This window comes from Euleptes europaea, chromosome 6, assembly GCF_029931775.1.
Source record: "Euleptes europaea isolate rEulEur1 chromosome 6, rEulEur1.hap1, whole genome shotgun sequence".
Lineage (NCBI taxonomy): Eukaryota > Metazoa > Chordata > Lepidosauria > Squamata > Sphaerodactylidae > Euleptes > Euleptes europaea.
Window position 1 is genome coordinate 59,966,967 of NC_079317.1, and position 23,838 is coordinate 59,990,804.

A 23,838-nucleotide genomic window follows, 5' to 3' on the forward strand; every position below is an offset into this window, starting at 1 on the left:
ACATCATAGTAATCTCAAGAACAAATTATTTTCCACAAAGCAATCAAGCCTTCTCTAAAAATTTACCCCCAGCCTTCTTCATAGCATGTAGTCATTAGATATGCCCTTTTGGAATGCCGCTTTTATGAGGAACTTCGATCGCGCTATATTTCCCCCCTTTTAATATACAAATCCAATGCTTCTGTGGCTGACATAATGCCTTTTTTACTAAGTGATAGGGACCCCAAGGCTACATTGTCAGTGGCAAGATTTGTTTCAGTCCTTATATCCCTCCAACACTAGATATATGCTGCTCAAGATCAATTGATCAAGGAGCTTCTAAGGGATAAAAGGAAAGGATATGTGCAAAGCTGAAGTTCAGTGAAAAAAGTAACAAATGCAATAATTTACAAAATAAATGCTTGCTTCATTGGTTTTTAAAGTTATCAAGTACCATACAGATGGTGCAAACATCTAAGTAGGAACAAAAAATCTAAAGGCCAATCTCCATTTTAGGTTGATCAGGCTCATTAGGATAAAGATGAAGCAAAATTATTTACTGCACAAACTTACTTGTAATGTATTTTCCTAGTGTTAAATGTACTGTCAGGCCATATACATTGTTTTCTACAATGAACTCACTTGATGTGAAAAAGCCAGCCCCATCATAGGGCCCTTCAAGGTATCCACCACCACAGGAGAAGGGATCTGAAAATGTGCTTTAGTAATGGTAAAAACATACTGAACAGGACAGACACATGAAAGAAAACAGAAAAGGAAGAGAAAGAAAAGGACTTGAGAAAAACAACAACAGAAGACTGTTGGATGAACTGAATGCTGGTGAAGAGAGTCGGTGGCCAGACCTATTAGAAATGTTTGTGCATGTCAAGACCACAGAATAGCAGGGTATCGATGTTAGAAAATGTCAGAAAAACTGCCAGCTATTCCACGCAGAACTATTGCTTGTTTAAGCTTGCCTGAGGCTCTAATCCAAATTCAGGTGTATTTGAATTTATATCAGCATTGCTGATGACTAGGCTGAATAGCAGTTGGTGATAATGGAAAAAGGAAAATGAAGCCATACAAAGCGGAGGTCACTCTAACTTTCCATGGACCTTTAGCACACCAGTGATCCCAATCACCTCCACTTGGATTAAACTTAGTGGTTTAATGAAGACAGTGAACCTTTGCAATTTTTGGGGAGTTCGGATGTATGCGTGTGTGTTAAGTACTACTGAGCCACTTCCTACTAGCTGTTAATTGTTCCACTGAACTAAAAACGGAGCACCTATTCTATACTTAATTTAAGGAAAGGGGGCAGAGGACTGGGAGGCATAGCTGCAGTTATAGAAAGCAGCACTATGTCTCATTATAATATGCAAACCCATGACATGGCAAGGAAATATGATATATGAGAATGCTGTGAGTCCCAAGACTTCTGTTCAGCAACAAAAAAGGATCACACCCTGAGAGGAGAAAAGCTATACTTTATCATCATTTATGTTTTGATAACTCTAGTTATGGTCACTAATCCATCTGCCAAAAAGTCCGAGGCTGTGGGTCTTTAAAGTTGTAATGATAGATTCGTAACACCTGATAAGATCTCGTTTCTTTTCTGATATTTAATAAATTACCCAGGAAAGTATACATATGAGGTAGAAAATCTGGAGTGCTCTGAAACATACCTATATACTCGAGTATAAGCCGACCCGAATATAAGCCGAGGCACCTAATTTTACCACAAAAAACTGGGAAAACTTATTGACTCGAGTATAAGCCTAGGGTGGGAAATGCAGCAGCTACTGGTAAATTTCAAAATAAAAATCTTTCTTCTGCTCTTGACACAACCTTAAGTTTGAAAGCAGCTTCGTATGACCTGCGTTTTTGTTTTGGTCCAGGATTAGAAGTATTGGGATCCATTTGTAACAGGATCAACAAAAAGACTTTGAAAAAGAAATGCTAACGCAACACATTCAATAACACAGTGCGTACACAACGCAGTGTGTATATTATGAGCCCTAACACAGGCTGCTCTATGCAAGCATAGTCAACACTGGGTCCAGATAGGGGTTAATAAGAAAATAAAAAATAAAATATAGCAGACTAAGTACTATAAATAAATATAGCAGACTAAGTACTGGGTGTATGGCGTGGCCTTGGCGGCTGGCAACCCTAGCCCCTCACGCCGTACTTGGGGCAAGTCGAGGAGAGCTTCCTCGGCCTCAGAGCAATCCGACGGGGAATCTGAACTGTCTTCCCCATTGGTAGCAGCCAGCTTGCCCTCTTGTCACCGCACAGGGTTTGGACTGCTGTTGTCAGTGCTGCTGCTCTCCTCCCCAGCCTCCGCTCTTTCCCACCTTTATTTCCCCATCCGCCCCTGTGGCCCTCCTCCCAAGCCCTTAAAGGTCCTCCCTGGCTTGCTCCACCCTCTCCCTCCTTCCCCCGTCTGTGGCGGCCATGGGGTGCACCCCCGCCCCGCCCATGCTCGCCCGCCCGTCAGCTGGGCGGCGCTGGGGCCTCTAGCAGTGACGGAGCCCCGGCCCAGAGCCATTGTCACAGCAGCACAGGGCTCCCTGGCTTGACGGCCCCGCCCTGCCCCCTGCCCGTCGACCCCGGCCGGCGCCGTCTCGCTGCCACATGCTCCGGGCGGCGTCGGCATCTCCGGTGTTGGCCGGCTCCTGGCGACCCCGCCCCTCCCGCGGTGCAGAGTCTCCACGGTCCCGCCGGGTCCCCGGGGGGGGCGCCTCTCCTCCCGGGTGTCTGCGTCTCTGCGGGCATTGCAGGGAGGCGCCCCAACTCGCCGGGCGGCGGCGTTGTCCTCCTGCCGGGCCTGCCCCCAGCTGCCGCGTCCGGGCCTCCCGTGGAGCTGCTGCCCATTAAGTGCAGCCGGAACTGGGGGGGGGAGGGATGCCGGCCGCCGACCCAGGACAGTGGGACCCTCACTCGAGTATAAGCCAAGGGGGGCTTTTTCAGCATAAAAAATGTGCTGAAAAACTCGGCTTATACTCGAGTATATACGGTACATAAAACGGAGCTAAGCATTAAGGCTCTGAAGGTTATAGGGCAGAAAGCTACACATATATTGTACCCCATCCTTCTGCATATGGCTGCTTCCACACAGAAATTTTGTTCCAGTTTGTCATCCAAACCTACAGTGGGGTTTTTTTGGGGGTGGGTGAGGGAGCATCCATACAACACTGTCCCCTAACTGTCTGCTTTCCATGTTCTCTCCTGCTGTGCTGCAATCTTTCCTAACTTTTTGTGTACACAATTGATTGGTATGCCATGTGGATGTGAGGGTGTACATTTTTACAGGTTGCACCCACATCAGTCTCATTGTTCTTGCCTCAAACCACCACCACCATTTCCCCAACACTGGAGGGCATTTTGGGAGTGTTTTAAACATCAGCGATTGAAATACAGCTGTAACATTAGAATATTATGACGATCTATCTAATAGCTCCTCTGAATTCCCAGTTTTCATTGAAAAAGTAATCTCCAGCCCTTTTTGTTGCAGAGATGTAGCTTTTCCCTTGTAACTCTGTAAGGGATAGGACTAGAGACCTGTTGTTGTTTTTTAAATGAATGAAAGTTGAGAATTGAGAGGCGCTAGTAGATGAGTGGTGCTCACTCTGGGAATCAGAGAGCCACATTTGTATTCACCATCAACCAAAGAAACCACATGAATAATGTGGTTCCTAAGCACCATCCCATCAAACACACACACACATTCAGCCACTCTCCCCACCCCACTCTCATCTGTATTTCTAATAGCAACATGTGGGTCCATTTGCGGATACTTATACCCACTGACTGAGCCCACATGGAGAGAAGAAAGATTTTTCTCCAAATTTGGGGGACTCCTCAAGTTTGCAGACAAATCTGAAATATGTAAAAAATTCCCGGGGGGGGGGCTAACCTCCCCTCCTAATTAATACCTCTTCCTTCTACTCCTGGTGTCAATATCATAGGTAGAAGCAGTATGTGGAGGGTGGTCTGAAACTTGGTCTGAAAATGACCCCAGCAACAGCTATGGCAGTGGAGGGGAATTAGTGGCGGGCTGGGTCCATCAGCGATGGGTGTAGTGGCTGAAAGCAGAAAGTAGCTGCGGTGGGGCTGACAGTGTTGGTGTTAGTGGGGGAGTAGCTGGGAGCTGCGGCATGCCTGACAGCTTTAGTGGGGAGGGGGGTCACTAGGTGAGCCACTGAAGAGGCTAGAGGAGCAGCCAGCAAAGCCTCTAAGGCAACAAAGCTATTGGGGGGAGCTGTCACCATGACAATGAAGAGGATGGGGGCTGGGCAAGCCACTGCTGCTAATGCAGCAAAGGAGAGCAATGGAGTGGGAAAGCATAAAAAGAGAGTGTTATGGGGTGAGAGGCAGAAAGAGAGTTCGATGGGGTGGGAGGAAGAAAGAGAGAGCAAGAGAGAGTGATAGGGCAAAAAGACTGATGCGATTGTGGGTCAGAAAGAGAGTGATGGGGTAGGGTGCAGGAAGAGAAGGAATGACAGACATGGGAGAGAGAATCACAGTAAGAGAGGGGGTGGGGGAAAGAAAGAGAGAGACACTGAGAGAAGTGGGGGAAGAGGGAAGGAATCAATGGTGTGGGGAATGTGATGTCCACTCCTGCAAGTTTCTTGTGGGTTCCCACTTGTATATTCTAATAGCAAAGTCAGCCAAATCTGAAGATACTTAAATCCCATGACTAGAGCTGGAAACAGACAAGACAGATCTTTCTACAAACCTGAAAAGGACCCTAGGTTTGCAGAAAAATCTAAAAAATATACACTGGGAGGGTTAAAAAAACCTGGAAATGATAAAATGATCAACGGATTCCCTCAGTGGCCGTTGCTAGGCAACCACAGCTTGATTCTGTCAGTAAAAAGGGGATGGGGTCAGGGCCCTTTCCAGGACTATTTTAACCTTGGGGGGGTACATTGGGGCAGGCTGCAAACTCCAGGTTGGGAAATTCCTGGAGATTTTGTGGTGACATCTGAGGAGAGCAAGGTTTGGGAAGGGGAGAGGCCTCAGCAGAGTATAATGCCAAACAGTTTACCCTCCAAAGCAGCCATTTTCTCCAGGGTGACAGATCTCTTTTGTCTGGAGTTCAGTTGTAATTCTGGGGTATCTCCAGGTCCCACCTGTCAGTTGGGAACTCTAGGCCTGGCAGCAAGCTCTGGGTGACTTACTAACACTCTGGAGGACTCTGATCTGGAGAACCGGGTTTGATTCCACATTCCTCCACATGAGCTGTGGACGTTAATCTGGTGAACTGGATTTGTTTCCCCACTCCTACACATGAAGCCAGCTGGGTGATCTTGGGCTAGTCACACTCTCTCAGCCCCACCTAGCTCACAGGGTGTCTGTTGTGGGGAGGGAAAGATGGGGAGTGGTAGAGAAAGTCGGCATATCAAAACTAACTCTTCTTCTTCTACTACTAACACCTGGCTTGCAAGACTCAACTAGGGTTGGCTGCTTGCTACTCTTCAACAGCAGCCACCCTATGAAAGCCAGTGTGGTGTAACAGAGCTTCAGAGCAGGGTCTGAGAGGAGGGAGAGTAAGAAAAGGGGTTGCAGGAGGGAGAAAGAGTGAGAGACTGAGAAAAGGGAGGAAGGAAAGGTGGGGGGAATGGGATAGCTGCTCCCACAAGTTTCTTGAAGATTCCCACTTCTGTGTATGTGCGTGTACACGCATGTGTATATATTTTATACATGTGTTTGTATGTGTGTAGGGGCCATCTCTCCCTACCACTGCTGAACCTTAGCCTTGTGTATCTAGAATGAGGGGAAGGGCCAACCACAAGCCTCGTTTGGCAATGACCTTGTACACTTCCCTGGAACATGGGGAGAATGCCACAATGGTCAGAAGTGTCACAGATGACATATCAAAGAGCCACAGAGTATCACTGCAGCAGACAGATCATTATAAGGTTATCACACTCTAGCAATATGTCAACCGCTGATTTTTTTTTAAATGCCAAAGACTTCCAGAGGTGGTGGGGTGGCAGCCGCAGGGGGCTAAGGTAAGGAAAACGTGAAGACAACTGCTCTGTGGATGATCCATTGCCTTTACAGTGGTAATGAAAACTATCCTGCTGCATGAAGCAGCCTAAGATACTAGCAGTACTTTCATAGGACAGTGTACACGCCAAGTAAAAATTTGCACTCAGAATCTTGTTTTCACACCATACTTGTTTCCACACCAAACAGAGTCTTGTTTCCACACCATACTTGCTGTGTTAGGGTTTGTATACAAAGGCTCTCTTACCAGTCTGTTCAGAATTAGTAGTTTTCCAGGGCCTGTCCAAGAAGTTTGCAAAGTACAAGCCCATTCTTAATTATTTCACGGTATAGGGAATTTTAAAATAAATAACAGATTTTGTATAATGAGCTTGCAAAGATTGCAGAAAGTCTTAAATTCTACTTTGCGTCATCAAGTCAGGGAACAAAAGATGTTGGTGAAATTGTATTTTAATTATAATTTGTGTTTTAATTTTTTGCAGTGGGGAAATGTATGTATGGTTAAACTCACTAACATTTAATTTGCTGCAATCTTAATTTCTGTACTTGTATTACAGCTTCCAGAAAATAGCCAGTAAAAAATACAAGTAAAATAGAATGACTGTCAATGAATTAAAGCATAATCTATAGCCAAACATGATTACACAGCTGCTTCTTCAGAAGACACATGCTGGGAAACTTTTGGAATTGTCTCTGAAAAGTTTCCTACCTGGGATGGAGGAGAAGTAGAGAAAGAGGTGGTGCAAACTTCTTGAGAGTCTTCTACTGATGGGTATGCTACTGTGGCGTCCTCCCCACCTGTTCTGTAAAAACAGGAAGAGATGAATTTCAAAACGAGACCATTCAATAATAGACATACAAGAAATACATGCAGAGAAATACAACAAAGCCAAGGATCCAAGTGGAGTTGAAAGGAGAATTATGAAGGAGCTCTAACTCTTTTAGTACTAAGGCTAAAGAACACATTACTGGGGTGATTAGGAATTTCCAGCTCTGATTTCTCCAGAAATTCTCCCTAAACAAAGAAGAAACATGATTCTTCCATGTTTCGTCCTGCTTTTAGAAGATTTTTTTCTGAAGGAAGAGTCTTTTGATAAATCTGTGTGTGTGAAGTGCCGTCAAGTTGCAGCTGACTTATGGCGACCCCTTTTTGGGGTTTTCATGGCAAGAGACTAACAGAGGTGGTTTGCCAGTGCCTTCCTCTGCATAGCAACCCTGGTATTCCTTGGTAGTCTCCCATCCAAATACTAACCAGGGCTGACCCTGCTTAGCTTCTGAGATCTGACGAGATCAGGCTAGCCTGGGCCATCCAGGTCAGGGCTTAATAAATCTAGCTGCAGAGAATTTAATGTACTATCATTGCTGTTGGTCCAATTATCAAGGACACTTTAAGGAAAGAAAACTATTTTCAAACTTTGATCTATTTATCAAAGCTTCTTTTATTACAATGTGTGAAGAATTCTGAATCATGCATGCTTTCTGTGGCTGATACACAAGCATGCAAATACGAAAATGGACATGTGTTGGCTTTATTTTGCATGTCATTTGGTATCGTAATTAAGATTTTTCATCTTAAACAATGTACAATCAGGAAAACAATTAATGAAACAAAGGAGACTTCACATTAACCAGCTAGAGTGAGTGTGAAACCTCTGGGCCATATTCTATCCACTAATCTGTAACGGAATAGGAAATGCTCCAAATAACAGCAGAAGCAGGACTGATCCTTTTTTCCACCCAGCACTGCATGCTGTAAAGGCTCTATACTTGAGAATACCTGTATCTTCACCTATTAGTCATGTGTCCTCACCTGTAATTGCAGGGGTGCATGGGTGAGGAGCTGGGATAGGGACGGTCCACAAAGTGATCAATGATAATCCCCATGATAGGAGGGGTCCTCTCAAACTGCCTGCAATGCAACAAGCACACGGTGTTATTCATAAGACTCTTCTCCCTTCTTTGCTGCAACCCCAGTTCTGGCAGCTAGCCTACTCTTTGCATCAGACAACGGGGAGCAGAGCATCACCAGAATTCCACCCTGCAACTCCACACACGAACAAGGCATTGGGTGGTTTGGAGTATAACTCAGGGTTACCAAATACTACCACACTGCAAGATCAAAGAACCCCAGATTGTGTGCTTTAAAAAGCATCTCTCTGAAAAGGTGGTTTAAGCTTGACTATGATATCCTCACCTTGTGGACATGAAAGCCAAGTTGATTCTGTAAGCACAAGACAGAGTGATGGTGCCCAATGGAGTACCCACTGTTCCAACGCGGACTGTTTGAAACCCTACAGAGGCAGAAAAGCAATTGGCAAAGTAAAAATCATTTTACATAAAAATTAAAATATATTACCCTGCTGTTCTCCCCAATGGGGACCCAACATAGCTTCCCCACTCCTCCACATGAAGCCAGCTGGGTGACTTTGGGCTAGCCACAGCTCTTTTAGAGCTCTCTCAGCCCCACCTACCTCACAGGGTGTCTCTTGTGGGGAGGGAAGGTGATTGTAAGCCGGTTTGATTCTCCCTTAAGTGGTAGAAAAAGTTGGCTTATAAAAACCAACTCTTCTTCCATTTTAACTGTTTAAGTTTTAAGCAGAGGCTAGATGGCCCTCTGTCAGCAATGCTGATTCCGTGAACTTAGGCAGATCATGAGGGAGGGCAGGAAGGGTTCTGTCAGTGTTTGGCTCTTGTGGCCCTTTCTTACATGCCCAGGTTACTGCAGTTAGGCATAAGCTAGACAAATTCACGAAAAAGAGAATCATGGGTCTGGAAGAAACCCATCTAGCTTGGACTCCTGCTGTAGATCAGGAACCTTCATAGGCAATAACCCTTTAGCTGTCTGACACTCATAATCCACTTTATTGTGTATTACAAACAGTGGAGATTGTATACTGTGCCCGAGTGTGCTCTTTGTAATGTGACACGTGCAGCACATTGAACGTTGTAACATATTTGTTTTCTTTTCTAATGTGGCCTGTGGTTGTGATATTTTATGTTTTTGGCTTCTGATTACCTTTGCACATGCTGTTAAGCAAACACCCTTGAAAATGAGGACACGAAGAAGAAGAACATCTGTTACATTTAGCAAGTTTAGAAGGTAATCAGTAGGATATATAAGGTGGGTGTGAGCAGAAGGGAAACTGTAATCCACCAGAATTACATGCCCAGGGTAATGCTGATCACCACTTTGGGGTCAGGAAGCAATTTTCCTCCAGGCCAGATTGGCCAGGGATTCTGGAATGTTTTGGGGTTTTTTTTGCCATCTTCTGGGCATGGAGTAGGGGTCGCTGGGTGTGTGAGGGGAGGTAGTTGTGAATTTCCTGCATTGTGCAGGGGGTTGGATTAGATGACCCTAGTGGTCCCTTCCAACTCTATGATTCTAACATTCTATGATTCTAATACAAATCTTGTCAAAACCAGTGCTTTGGCCAACCATACCTTCTCCTAGGCCACTCAACTGGACTTCTCCAAAGTATATCCTACAAATGGGGAAAAGAGAAAGAAACAGCCCCTTAGATGTAGGCTACCAGGCAGTATAAAGCCAGACACACAGTTAATCACTAATGTGCACAATGCTTTACAAACTTGGTCATCTTTGCCCTTTTACAGATGGGAATCAGGGCTGAGAGACGGCAATTTGCTCAAGGTGATCCATGACTGAGCAGGAAACCTATCATCAATATTTTATCAACTGGATTAAACAACTGTCATCTGGCAAAAAAGATTAACCCAAAAGATCTTAGTCAGACTCAGAACCACTTCAGGTTTTATCTTCTCTGTTTTTCTCCTAAATATCAACTTGACAGCTTAGAAGCAATTCCAAGACTTGCTACCTAAGAAGAACTGTACTAATCTAAATTCTCAGCAAATTAACTATACTCAGACACTGTAAAAAGATATCCAGCTAGGTCTCTTAGAAAATAAACAAGGCCGAGCTGTTTATATGGTGCCTACAACTACCCATCCCCATTCATCCAAAAATAGCATCTAAGATTTAACAGACAGCTCTCCTAAGAACCAGACTGTATCTGTAGTCAGCTAGTCATTAAAAGTATATTATCAGAGGAATGCCTTTGTATACTGTTGCTGCACATAAACCCTGGAAAACAAGTTAACTATTTATATACTGTTGGGTTTGCCAGATGCCTGTTAATGGCAGGCAATTGCCTGCCAATTAACAAGCCTGCCCACTGTCCGTGGGGGAGGGATGAATGTCCCTTCTGGGGTAAACCCGAAAGCGGACACTAGCATGTCCCTCAAAAAAACCCTCTATGAAAACCATCGAGTTTCTGGAGGAATATGCTAGAGCGTCCCCGCCACTTCTGGGTTTAACGGAGATGCTCCAGCACATTCCCCGTCACTTCCAGGTTTACCCCAGAAGGAACATTATTGCACACACATGCTGTGCATGTGCAAATCGCCCCCCCACCCCCTCCTACTGGAGCACCCGACAGTGGCAAGGGGGGACCTAGCAATCCTATACACTGTACAGCCTGATCCTCTGAACTGTTCAACTCAAGTTTTCCTGTGCTAGCTTTGCACTAAGAATGGAGAAGTAAAATGAAGCTGAGACAGGAGAGGGAAAATGTCTGCTTCAATACAAGCTAGCTATGTGTGTGATAAGGTAGTAGGGGAAAAGTCATGGAAAGTCACGGTGAACGATTACGGGAACTGGATGGAACCGCTGAGCTCTTAGGCTCCAGACTATGTAAAACAACCAGATAAGCACGGAATGTTGACGTGCCCCATCAGAGCATGGATTTGGGATAAATGTCTCTTCCCCAGTACAATCGGGGCTCAGTGATTTTTGCTTGCTAAAGTAGCTGAGCAGCAGCTGCGAATAAAACTGTTTTCTTGACAACAGTCTCGGGTCTCTCTCCCCCCCAAGAACCCCAGTTTTCCGCTACAAAGCCAAGTCCTTCATCCGTTTTTGTTCAAAGAACAGTGTTAAGAGTTTAGGGAGAAACATGCAGGGCTGCTGAACAACCTCCATAATTTCAGTGGGGCTCCTACACAGGCCCCTCACCCAATATGAATAGAAGATACACAATATTTCTAATTTGCATTATAGTCAAAGCTCTCAGAGGAGCAGTACTTGCAAACAGTTAAATCTCGATTGTTTAGTTCAATTTCTACAGTAAAATTCAAAGTTGGTAACAAGCTTTTGGATGTATCACAATCTGGACAGAAAAAGGAACAAGAACTCACAGAGATGTGTAAACCAGAACAATGAAATACACATTACAAAATAGATGTTACCTTTTGACAAATTTTAAAATGAGGAAGGAAGGAAGGAAGGAAGGAAGGAAGGAAGGAAGGAAGGAAGGAAGGAAGGAAGGAAGGAAGGAAGGAAGGAAGGAAGGAAGGAAAGGAACCCTTTCCATAACCCAAACCCAAAAAGGAAAGAGAAAAAATGTTTAAAGGATTAAGCAGCAAATGAACAAACATGCTGGATGTAAATGAAAAGAAGTATATAAGCATATGGACATGTTAGAATAAACAGAACTTAACCAAGAAATATAAAGCTTACTTAGAAGTGGAGAGTGGAAAGAATATGTGCCATAATTCTATTGTTTCGATGGAATATTGGAGTTCATATTACCTGTACAATATTACATATTCATGACCCTGTTTCCTTGACAGTCTATAGGCAGGTGTCACTCTGGTTATGGCAAGCAAAGACTTCAGCAACAGAGAGAGCCTGTTATACACAGTGTAGGAAACTTTGATTTCTTTATCACACCTAGAAAGCACACAGTAGCAGTTAGTTCAGTATTCCCAATGAAATGGTAAAAATGATACCAGCATATGCTGGAGATTATAAAATCTAGGGTTTGCCTTAGAATGACACATTTAAGTTACAAACAATTAGGATCATAATCTAACATTAAGGTTAAAAATTATGAAATACAAATCTTTTCATAGCAAGCAAATCAATATATCTAATTCTCAACATGGTACATCTGCAGATATTTAAATCTGGTGACTGGGATCATGAACAGGCAAACCAGATCTTGCCACAAACCTGAGAAAAGCCCCATGTTTGTAGAAAAATCTGGAAAAAAAAACATTGGGGGCTTAAAAGAACAGAAGCAGCACTTATAGCTTTAAGAAACAAATGCCCTCTCATGGACACTGTGGGGTTGATAAGCAACCACAACAGTAGTGCCAACCTTCAAGCCTTGGTTTCTGTCAGTAAAAGGCAGGGAGAGGGTCCTTTGCAGGGCTGTTTTGGCCTTTCAGGGAAGACTTATCTGGGCCAAGACCAACAGCAACCACCAGGCAATAAGCTACCATGTGACCTGCATGGCTTACCCAAGCCAGGCTACTTGCTACTGTTCAACAACAATCACCTCATGGATGCCAGTGTTGTGTAGAGGTTAGTTTCAGACTAGGATTCAGGAGACCCAGGTTCAAATCCCTACTTTGCTATGTATATAAACCTGGACCTTGGACCAGACACACATTCTCAGCCTAACCTATCTCACCGGTTTGTTTTAGGGATAAAATGGAGGGGAGGAGAATGATGCAGTCAACACCCCTATCCCTCTCCTCCCCAGCTACTGTAATTGTCTCTGCCTGGGAGGGGGGAGGCTAAGAGGTCATGCCTGTTTTTTCCTCCTCTGATCATTTGGCACATTATAAAGATGCATTTTGCTTTTACTTTCCTATCTGTGTATAAAAATGTATGCAGAGAAATGGAAGTCACTGATGGCAGACCAGGCCTTTTATGCACTTAGTCATTGACAGTGCCATCCTAAACACTTACACCCTTCTAATTCCATTGATTTAGAAGGCTATAACTCTGTTTAGGGTTGCACTTTAAGTCAGCATATTTACTTACTGGTCAAGAATCAGCAACACATACTTACTTCTCATTCATTTCTAAACACCAAATTTCCAGTTCCATGGAATCCCCCTGTGATGGAAAAAAGAATGTTTAACAAATAAATCCCATTAAACCTTAGTGCATTTGTCCATACAGATCCCATAATCCCCAGCATAGTCTTTTGGTGGTCAAAATGGACACCCTCCTCCACATTTCACCAGTGGCAAAGCTGGTTACATCCAACCCAATGGCTCCACAGTTGCCTCGTAAGAAGTTGCATGGAGCATATTTTCAGCATTTACATGTGGATAAGCTAAACTTGCTGTGGTCTGGAGCTAGAGTAAGGATTCAAACACATGTATGTAACAGCAGCCATCATGTATTTGCCCCAGAGGGGTCAGCAGAGCTTGCTTATATCTTTGCTCTTCAAATGACAGGCATATCTGCCTATCTAGCAAATGCTGACTTCTTCACCAGTTTGTCCCATCCTCCTATTATTCAGTATGATGGCAATTATATATACATTTAAACAATCATAAAGTAACTTTTTAAAAAAATAACCAATCATTTGTTTTTAGCTGAACAACCATTCTGCAGAGAGGGTGACTGTGATGTCACAGGTGCACTGCCATTGGCATTTTGCACAATCCCTAATGCTTTAAATGTCCAAACTCCATCTTCTTGAAATTCATCTTCAAGGGAAGATTATAAGTGTGATAATGACGTGTCATTTCAAGAGTGAAGTGGTTTCCCAAAGAGGGTCAACAAACCATGGAACCAGAAAGCACATGCTGTGAGTATATATAAAAAACAAAAAAGGATGCACATTTCAAAGATGACAATGGTAAAGAGTACCACGATTTTCTTTATGCTTTACCTCAGAGGTCTTGAGAGAGATTTCCACGCACATTGACCTCCCAACAGCAGGTAGCTGTCCTGCCAGGGCTTTTTTTGCTTCATGAGTAACTTCCGGTATGTCTTTAATTGCCAAGTTGAACTGCAAAATGAAGAGTGATTTTACTTTTCAGAAATTTGTTTGAGAAACCTTACGAGAACTTCAAACACAAAATCCTGTGTTGATCACACACTGCAGATTAGTAGTAGCTGTATTGCAGCCTTTCCAACTATATGATGCATACCTATTATCTCCAGGATCAGAGGAGCATGCCTATTATCTTAGGTGCTGTGGAACACAGGCAGGATGGTGCTGCTGCAGTCGTCTTGCTTGGGGGCTTCCTAGAGGCACCTGGTTGGCCACTGTGTGAACAGACTGCTGGACTTGATGGGCCTTGGTCTGATTCAGCAGGGCTTTTCTTATGTTCTTATATTATGGTAAAACAGGAAGACACCTACTTCTCGTTTCTTTCTTGTCCTTTTGGCCTATCACTCCTCTTAAATGCCTCACACATCTAATATCCCCCAATCAGAAAACAGCTAAAAACTATAGTTTAAATACAGTTTTATAATTACTGTTTTGAGCTACTGCAGAAATGATTAGTGATGGAATTGGATAAAAATATCTCAATAATAAATTACTTGGAACTATTATATTTCTCTACTCAGACTCACAAGAGGCTGGAGTCTTACTGCATATGGCAAAAACATGTACTAATATTTTTTCATGGCACTATCTTTATACTTCTACTTAAAGAGTTTCCTGCATCATAGCAGACCACAACAAATTACAGAATCATGGGATTGTTTGAAGGAATATATATTTACCCAATCAGAGCCAGTAGGTGAGGATGATGATCGAGTACAGATCTTTTCTCCAAGACGGGCCTGGACAATCACTTGTACAGTCTGAAAGAAAAATATATTTTTATTTGCTTCATTTATACTCTGCCTTTTGGCCCAGAGTGGCCTACAACTTTCTCCTTGCCTCCATTTTATCCTACCAGTGAGGTAGATTAGGCTAAGAGTGCGTGACTGACCCAAGGCCACCCAGCAAGCTTCCATGGGTCTCCCAGATCCTAGTCTGACACTCTGACCACTACAACACATGCTCACTCAGTTCTTGAGTCATCAGAAATTGCTATTCTCGCCCTATTCAGGGCCCTTAAAGCATTTGTATGAAGGAAAGAGATTAAATGGAATGCAGAAACAAGGGAGAAATATAATTTTATTCCTGCTATAACCCTACTAGCCCTTGATGTGCAACAATGACAAGCATGCATATTTTTTTAGACGAACAATTTTGAAGTTGCCATCCTGGTAATATCAAGACACTGCTAAAATAATTCCCTAATCAAAAACTAGGATTGTACAGGGGGGGAAAAGTCATCTTGAACCTGAAGATGAATATGTCATCAAATAGTTTGCAAGTTTCTCAGTTTATTTTTTTTAAATTTTGTTATATGGATTCATCTTTTGCTGATTCCTTCCTGGAGACATATCATCCCAACCTCACTGTGTTTGTGTTCTCTACAAAACCCACAACAATTTCTGTGAACACCAATTGGTTCACAGACAGCCAAACCAGGATCAATAGAACACCTCAGAATCCTTTGTTGCTTTACACTGAAAGCCCTAACAGAGGTGTGAGATTCAGGATGCGCAGAGTTTGGACAGCATATTGTTGAGAAACCATATATTTATGTCCACATCTATTAACAGGTCATCTATAGTTCATCAACATTGTAATAGGTTACTGACAGCACCCACAGTTAAGAGATAGTTGGATGCAAAAATATTACCGTATTTCTAAAATATTTTATTTCTGGTTGTTCTGTATGATTTTATTCTATACCTTTACAAACAATCAGAGTGAAGGCTCAGTTCAAAATGCTACTAAGACTTAAATTTTGTATTAATCACTATATGAACATGGACAACTTCAGGGAGTTTCTGTTTTTTGCAACACAAATGCATTGTGATTACACAACAAAACCTACCTTTAAAGCAAAAAATTTGATGAATTTGTCCAGGTCCTTCCTGTCCTGGGAACTGAGATCAGTGTCCATTGCATATGGAAACCTGGAATAGAGAAGATGCATAAATGTCCTATTTTTTATTTAGGTTTCTAGATTCAGAGACTATGAAACTCTATGAAGAGTACAATAGTGAATATCTTATTTTCAACAGTGACAAACTATCTGTGTCTTTTCAGAAACAATTCAGTAATCAGGACAGGAACAGAGCACATTTAACTTAAGCTGAATGTGCTAAAAATAACCAATATTTCATTGCTATGCACATCTTAAGAAGCACTTTTTGATGGCTCTGAGTTCCAGGATGTTGATGGCCATTCTGCTTTCTACTTGAGTCCAAGGGCCCTGTGCAGGAAAGTTGTGAAGGAAAGCTCCCTATCCAAACCAGCTAGCATCAGTGAATATTTGAACAAGGCTCTCCTGAATATAAGGGTGCCATCTTTTCAGGTTGCTGAGCTTGGTCCACTATATCATGCTTTGCCTCTCTGGTGAGGATAACATCAACCTCTTGTCCCTTTTTTGTAAGATGTCTAACTGATGAGGGTGTAGGAACCACGGTCTGGAGTGGAATCATGCCCACGGGACTGATCCAGAGCATACTATCATCAGGACTTGGAGGCGTGCCAACACCATTAGCTGGGCTGATTTGGCCTTGGCCATAGAAAATATCTTGTTTGCCTTGTCCTCTGGAAGGAACAACATGTGTCTATGATGACCCCCAAGTGTGTTAGTCTCTGAGAAGGACTGAGACTGTTTTTTTCTCTGTTCATGAGATAGCTGTGGGACTCCCAAGATCTGTATGGTTCGGGTAGTGTCCTTGATGGCTTTTTCTCAGGAAGGGGAAATTATCAGAATGTCATCCAGGTAAGGTGTACCTGGATCCCTTGTCTGCAAGTTAGCATCATGAGCATCACCAGCATCACAGCACTTTTGAGAAAACTTGGGGAGCCAATGCCAAGCCGAAGGGGAGGGCTCTGAATTGAAAATGATGATCCAGGTAAGAAAAATGGAGCAACCTGCGATGTTCCGTATGGATGGGGATGTGAGGGCTATGTATGTCATGAAGCCCCTGGGCATTAGGGCTTCTGTGATAGACTGTAGTATCTCCATGTATAAGCACTTTTGCGCCACAAACGTGTTGATATATTTTAGGTATAAGATGGCTCTCCAGTCCCTGTTTTTCTTGGGGTCAGTGAAGAAGATAGAATATATGCCTGAGTGACACTCGCATGGAGGAACTGGTTCTATCATTTAAATGTTCAGGAGCTGCACTATAGCTGTTATCGTTCTTGAGAGTTTTTTTCTCCAGGATAGATCTGGGAGATGTAAGAAAAAGTTCTTGGGGGAGACTGAGAAACTCTATGTAGTAGCTAAACTGAATGGTTTGCTGAACCCAGAGGTCTAGTTGTAATTTGTAGCCACTGAGCTTTAAATTCTTGGAGCTTTCCTCCCACTGACAGATGCCTGGCATCACTGTTTGCCTTGCTTGGCTGCTCTCTCAGGTCTGTTGGTTTGACAGGATTGGAACTGAGGGGACAGATTGAAGCAAGATCCTCTTTGAAAGGACCCTCTGTTACTATTGTACTCTCCACTGGTCATGTCTGGATCGTAACAGCATGTGATAGGAATGAAAGGAATGAAGGGGAAAGGGTCTCCTTTATATATAAAGGACTTCCTTATTTTACTCTTTTGTGTAATTTTTTTAATTGTACGTATGTTGAGGTTTGCGTACTTACACCTTTTTGGCTATTTGATTAGTTTTCAGGATTGAGTTCTTTTCCCCTTTTCTTTTTGACCCTATTTAGCTATGTTAAATGGCCACAATATGGGTGTATTTATATGCATGTCTTTTCTAAATATGAAAAGTTATATTACAGTAAGGGGCAAGCACCTATTATCCAAGACTGCATTGCTTTAACTTAACAAAGTGAAACATGGTCCTTGTAAAAAACTGTGACACCCACCCCGCCCCAATTTAGCCTGTTACAGTCATTGAGGTCTCCTGTGTCTCACTGCTACAGCGACTTGCCTGGAACGCCTCACAGAGTAGTGGTTTCCATCTTGGTAGGATTTGAACTCACTCCTGCACATCATGCCAGTGCTCTTCCCAGTGAGATACTGGGAAACAGGTGAAAATGTGATTGCACAGTCAAATATCCTCCTGTAGCTATCCTAATGTTTTTGTTCCCCTTGCCTTGCCTCAAGAGCTTTATTTTCCCCCAGGGCCTGAATTTATGTTTGGGATTCAGCTGCAAAGTAAGCCATGGTGGTGTCTGGGTGACCTGGTTGGACTAACCACACTTCCCTTCACTGCATGATGTGTACGGGCAAAAGGGATTCAAGCCCCTCTCTACAGTAGTGACAGGGCTCCTACAGAGTATGCCATAGCTATGGCCACAACAGTAGGTGCTGTGTTTCCTTTCTTGCATTCTGAATGCGATTAAGGGCACGGTAACATCAGAGAGACCTTCACAATATCAGCCAATAAATTGTAATGTTCAGGTTGTTCAAATCAAACTGGCGCCCAGGTTCCTTGCTTTGTAGTTTAGTGGCAGAGCACGTGCATTGCATATTGATCATCCTAGGCTAAGTCTCCAGTCAAAAACAACTCAGAAGAGCAATGAAAGACTGTTGTGAGTCTTGAGTAGGACTAGATAAACCTTTCATCGCACTCAGTATATGGACAGCTTCATATGTATAAAATTAAATGTCTCACAAAGACTGCAGTCACTTTAATTCCAGCATTTCATTCACCTCACATATCTTTGAAAATGTCAAGATTGACCCTGTTGAAATTCCAAATAAAAGTCAAACACCTGTCTCTGACTCACAAACCCATTAAAGAATCCATTCCTTCTTTAGACTACCTGCTGATGTTTAGAATGTGGCTAGCAGTTGCCTTGGCAACAATTGCATCACTATCACCTTAGAGGAACAGGGAGCACTAGGCAAAGCTCCAAGTAAAGTTCCAATACCTTCAGGAGAAATAATTATCATTAAATCCACGTCCAAGGTATCCCACCTTTCTTGGGCCTGCAGAATTGATTGAAATCACATGTCCCTGTTACTCTGAAATAAGCAATTCTCAGCTTTTAAGGAGAAAAACAAAACAGAAAAGCTTCTGGAATTGATAAGTTTCACCATTGCCTGCATGGAAAACTGGCTGGGAGCCCACTGTATTCTGCCTCATGAAATAAAAGCACAAAATAAATGTAATAAACAACAAATAAATCTATCCCCCCATTTAAGAAGGAACTAAACTTAGATGGTTAGATGGTGGCTATACCCTGAGGGCAGAGTTGACTGGCTTGTTCTGAAAGGCTTTGTGGGACAGTTAGCGGAGTCTGTGTAAGGGAGAGTTCAGTTCAAAGTATGTGGAGAGAGTAGATTGAGTGAGATGCTGTAGAGTGCTGTGAGTTCAATCTCTGTTCTGTGTGGAAGTTATTCGCCTAAGTGGCAAATTAAGAAAATAAACCTTTTTGGCTAGATCTATATAAGGAGTTCTACAGAAACAAGAATGGTAACACCTATCTGGTACCATTACGCTTATATACCTATCTGAAACAATTAAGCTTATTAACCATTCAGAAACCATTACGCTGTTATACTTATAAACTATGTTTAAGAGAAACTGTTTTATTTAGAGTCAAAGCATTCTGCACTAGCTGCAGCCTCCAAACACTCTTCAAGGGTAGCCCCAAGTAAACTTTACAAACATATGAGTTCAAGATAATATAACAAGAAATAGCCATGCATATAGTGTCAATATCTGAACATACATCTGCGCTTGTCAAGACCTACTGTACTGAGAAATAAAACTTGTTAAGCTCTTAGTTCAGCACTGGGTAAACTACTACATATATGGCTATTAATACAGTATGAAATGCAAATTCCTATAATAAACATATTTCCCCCTAAAATGGTCTTATTTAAGCAGGAGTAACGAAGAAGATGGAGCACACCAAAGGGTACTGATTTTTAACCAGATATTAGAAATGGAAAACAGATAAAGATAAGAAAAAGAAGTGGAGATGAAGTGGTCATGAATGAGAAAAGAGCAAATAAGAGGACCAAGAGAAAGATATTCCCCATATAGAAGAAATGTAACACATGAAACAACAGTATCCGGTTTCATAAGGAAATCCTAATGTACACAAACTGTTCATTTTTACATTCACTACTAAATCTTTGATTGCTACTAAGTTACCACACTCTCCAAAATTGCTATCTTTAATAAAACAGAAGAATTTTAAAATGGTGTTTTATGGCAATTAAAGCATTTCTGATTTAATTTTTGCTTCCCCGCCTGAGCTAATGAGAAATATAAAGAGGAAAGAGCAGCTAATAAATGATGCTGTATATTTTAGGCAAGGAACAGTAAGTTTTTACATTTTCGTTCATTTAGCTATAATCACGGCATCCAGCAATTCTAACTGGACTATAACTGTCTGTATAAGAGTACTTTAAAAGTACAAAGCACAATCCAGTGCATGCATTCATTCATGTCTCACACTTCTGTTCTACCCTTCCTCCAAGGAGGTCAGGGTGGAACACATTACTGTTTTATCTGATACAAATGCTATCCACTGAACTTCATTGTCCAAGTAGTGATCTGAAGCCAAGTTCAAGACTCTTAATAGCTATACCACACTGGCACTCTTAATAATACAAAGTTAATCATGCCTAAACTTGAGATTCCTGTGGGCTTATGAATGCTTATATCTTTGTTGGATTATCACCCATGAGATAGAGAAATCTCACATAATTTCAGTAACTTTGTTGACTGAAAGGTTTAGAAATGTCACTAGATCAAAGGTCCATGTGGTCATAGCACAAGAAGAGGGCAAAGTATACTGTGCAAAGATATGGCAACAGGATCCTAAAAACTGCCACATCATCACATCTAATTCTAAACTGGTCCCCAGAATGCGGATCAAAAAAAGTGCACAATCGGGTTAACTCAAAGAGCAACTAAGGGGGTTAACCTCCCCCCAATAGAGAATGCTGTCTGAGATCTCACAAAATCACAGTTGGCACTATGGAGTTGCTTCACTGCTGAGGCAGTAGAGCCTGGGCCTAGGAAATTCTAGCCTACTGCATCTCCAGTTAAAGGGACTAGGCAAGTAGGTGATATGAAAGACCTCTGCCTGAGACCCTGGAGAGCCGCTGCCGGCCTGAGTAGACAATACTGACTTTGATCGACCGAGGGTCTGATTCAGTATAAAGCAGTTTTAGGTTGGAAGAAAGCTCCAGGAGCGAGGGGAGGGAGAGAAAGGGAAGAGAGATGGTGGAATGGGATTTCCCTTCCCCCATGAGTTTCACAGGTCTCCCACTTGTGATGTAAAAATTTGTGATGTAAAAATTTGTAAAGAAAACTAGATCTGCGTTGTTGCAGCTCTTTAAAAACTACAGCTTTCTACCATCATTCACATTTTATTGTGTGTGTGGTTTTAATATACTTTATAATCACTCGCAGGAAACTACACTTCCCACCCCTTAGCATATTACTTTTTCTGCACCAGATTAATTCTTTTTCTTACTTGGCCTTTCATTTCTTCTTTACCTTTAGGCTCCAAACTGTACAGAATTCAATGGGACTCGCTTCTGAGTAAACATGATTAAGCTCACTATTAAGTCATCAAACCAAAGTAAGTCCTAATGAATCAATGGGATGTAGTTCTACATAAATATAATTATGCTAAGTAAACCAAGATGTATCCATTATCAAAGGGCTATACTGTCAATAGCACATTGTAATTTTAATTATTTACTGTAAACTCATCCACAACCAATGTCCTCTATAGCTACTCCCCCAAAACAGTCAACAACTCTAGTCAAATGTTATCAGGACTGCACTTCTTGAAATAAAGGGCCATTTTACAAATTCAAAAAACGAAAGCAAATGTTACAGCCACACTCACTGCATATGATTGAACCTAGCTTGGCAGCTGGATTTAAACCCAAAGGTATGGACAAGACAAGCCACATACTGAAGACAGCATTGCATCCTAAGATTTTATTTTCATTACAAGTAGGTTTTTATAGAGACAGGTAGCATGCCGGGAAACAGAAACTCTTCACGGCCACAAACCCGTACTTAACTCCAGCTCAACCCTATAGAAGTGCTCGTGTGTGGGTGTGTTTTTGTTTGCTTTGATTACCTGCAGGGGGAAGGCTGAGGAGAGGGCTAGGGGTCTCATTCCGGGACAAGCCAACAGGCTAACGACCAACCCTCATCACGGCCAAGCCCGCAGAGGCCTCCCAAAGATCCTCGCTGCTGGTCTCGGCTCAGGGGACTGGAAGATGCCTCCTCTGCCTCCTACGGAGCTTCTCGGTTCCTCGATCACGGAAGAGGCCTCGTTCTCCCTCCAGCCCGGGTCGGTGGAGAAAGGCCCTGGTTTTTCCCCCAGACGTCACCTCAGCAGTAACCCAAGTGGGATATGTCTGTCTCCAGGGCAGCCCAGCTCTCGCCTCTTCCTCAGGCCGGAGGATCTGCGGTCCAGCCGGGCCGGGCCGGGGGGTCCAGGCTTCTAGCAGCGCAAGCTCGGGAGCGCGACCCCTCCGCGAGGAAAACAGTGAGGCGGGAGGGGAACCGACGTCGCTGCCTTTCAGCCCCCAGGTGTCAAGGCCGCGATACGGCCCAACTCGCGGCGCAGCTGGACGAGGACAGTTTTTACCCTGCGGGTTGGTATTCGGCTGAGCCACCGACTCCTAGGCCCGGGCTCCGTCTGCCGGGCTCCGGTTGGGAGAGCCCTCGGCCTCTTTGCTGGGAACTGCGCGCGGGGGGGAGGGCTGGAGGTGTCTCACAACGGCGGCCTCTGCCCGTCACCCGGAGCTTCTGCCGCCGCCGCCATCGCTGCTGTTTGTTTTCATCCGCTCAGGGACAGAGAGGCAGCGGCCTGCGCGTCCGCCGCGGCACTTTCCACGCGGGAGAAACGGCCCCGCTGCCCTTCTGGCCCCCGCTCCCTCTTCCAGCGCCCGGTCCCCTTCTCCAGCCAAAGTGGGGCAGGCTGCGGGGTTCGAGGCGCAGCTGAGGGGCCCGCCCCACTTCCAGGGCCGTCCCGGAAGCGAGGCGCCGTGAGGAATCTGCTTTCGGGAATGAGAAGGCCAGGCGTCGGGAGCGGGGCCAGAGCGCCGCCTCGCTGCCTGGGCGCTGGGGAGGGATACCGGGAACCCCGGGGTACGTGTGCGGCTAAACATGCGTGTTCAGCTTTCTTCCCTGCTCGCGTTTCCAGTTCCCCTTTCTTCCTCCGCGGCCTCTTTGTCTCTTCCGTCACCAGCGCGATACTCCTCAGGAAACCTCTGTCCCCGCGGTCTGCCCTCCCATAGCTAAACCTCTCTAGCGGCGAGGTCTGCTTCGGATCCTCTGGTAGCCCAAGCTTTCTGACGGGACCCGGCGAGTTTCAGATCGAGAACGGATGACTTTGAACTGTTGGTGCGCCGACGTCGAAACCTATCATAACTAGCTCCCCTAAACCACCGATTGCCCTTAAATCAGGGGTTCTCAGCAAGGGGGGAATTCCCCCCTCCCGGGGGGGAATTTTAGGGTTCCAAGGGGGGAATTGGGACCACTGCTCAGCAAAGTGTGATGTCCTGTAGATTATGTGCAAACTGTAAAATTGTATTTTTTGGTTCTTGTAGGTTATCCGGGCTGCGTAACCGTGGCTGTGACCGTGAAAGCCTTCGACAATATTTTGTAAAATTGTAGTGTTTTTTTTGTTAGACTATCTTGGGAAGGGGGGAATTATATTCTGAACAATTGTGAAAGGGGGGAAGGGAGCACAAAAAGTCGAGAACCACTGCCTTAAATCTTCTGTTATCTTTTTGCCCTCATTACTGACCCTAATCACTGTCATGATATCACTGATGTTATTTTCTCTCTACCTCACTTTAGTCCGCTGGCTAATGATGAATACAGTGGTCCCCTATTGGCATGGATGATCTTTGCAGGTAAGTTGTCCTTGCCGGGTAGGCTTCCTGAAGAAAGTTCATACAAGAAAGTGTTGCAGGGGGCCATATGGGGCTGCTTTTAAAGGATGTTTGCCATCAAATAGCCTGAAAATACTATTAATTGTGAAA

General features: G+C 43.7%; 1 protein-coding gene across 2 annotated transcripts in view; it reads right to left on the reverse strand.

Moving 5' to 3' along the window:
- Positions 1-21,939, reverse strand: part of ATG13 (autophagy related 13) — a 33,701-nt gene extending 11,762 nt beyond the window's left edge. The window contains exons 1-11 of one of the 2 annotated variants that reach the window (XM_056851217.1): positions 21,921-21,939; positions 15,724-15,805; positions 14,552-14,632; positions 13,707-13,826; positions 12,873-12,919; positions 11,603-11,743; positions 9,439-9,479; positions 8,192-8,288; positions 7,808-7,906; positions 6,707-6,800; positions 622-720 (exon numbers count right to left, since the gene is read on the reverse strand). In XM_056851217.1, the coding sequence (XP_056707195.1) occupies positions 622-720; positions 6,707-6,800; positions 7,808-7,906; positions 8,192-8,288; positions 9,439-9,479; positions 11,603-11,743; positions 12,873-12,919; positions 13,707-13,826; positions 14,552-14,632; positions 15,724-15,792 (888 nt within the window). In that variant the 5' untranslated portion in view covers positions 15,793-15,805; positions 21,921-21,939. The remainder of the gene's footprint in view (positions 1-621; positions 721-6,706; positions 6,801-7,807; positions 7,907-8,191; positions 8,289-9,438; positions 9,480-11,602; positions 11,744-12,872; positions 12,920-13,706; positions 13,827-14,551; positions 14,633-15,723; positions 15,806-21,920) is intronic. The other variant, XM_056851216.1, reaches the window with a different exon arrangement.
- Between the last annotated feature and the right edge of the window lie 1,899 nt (positions 21,940-23,838).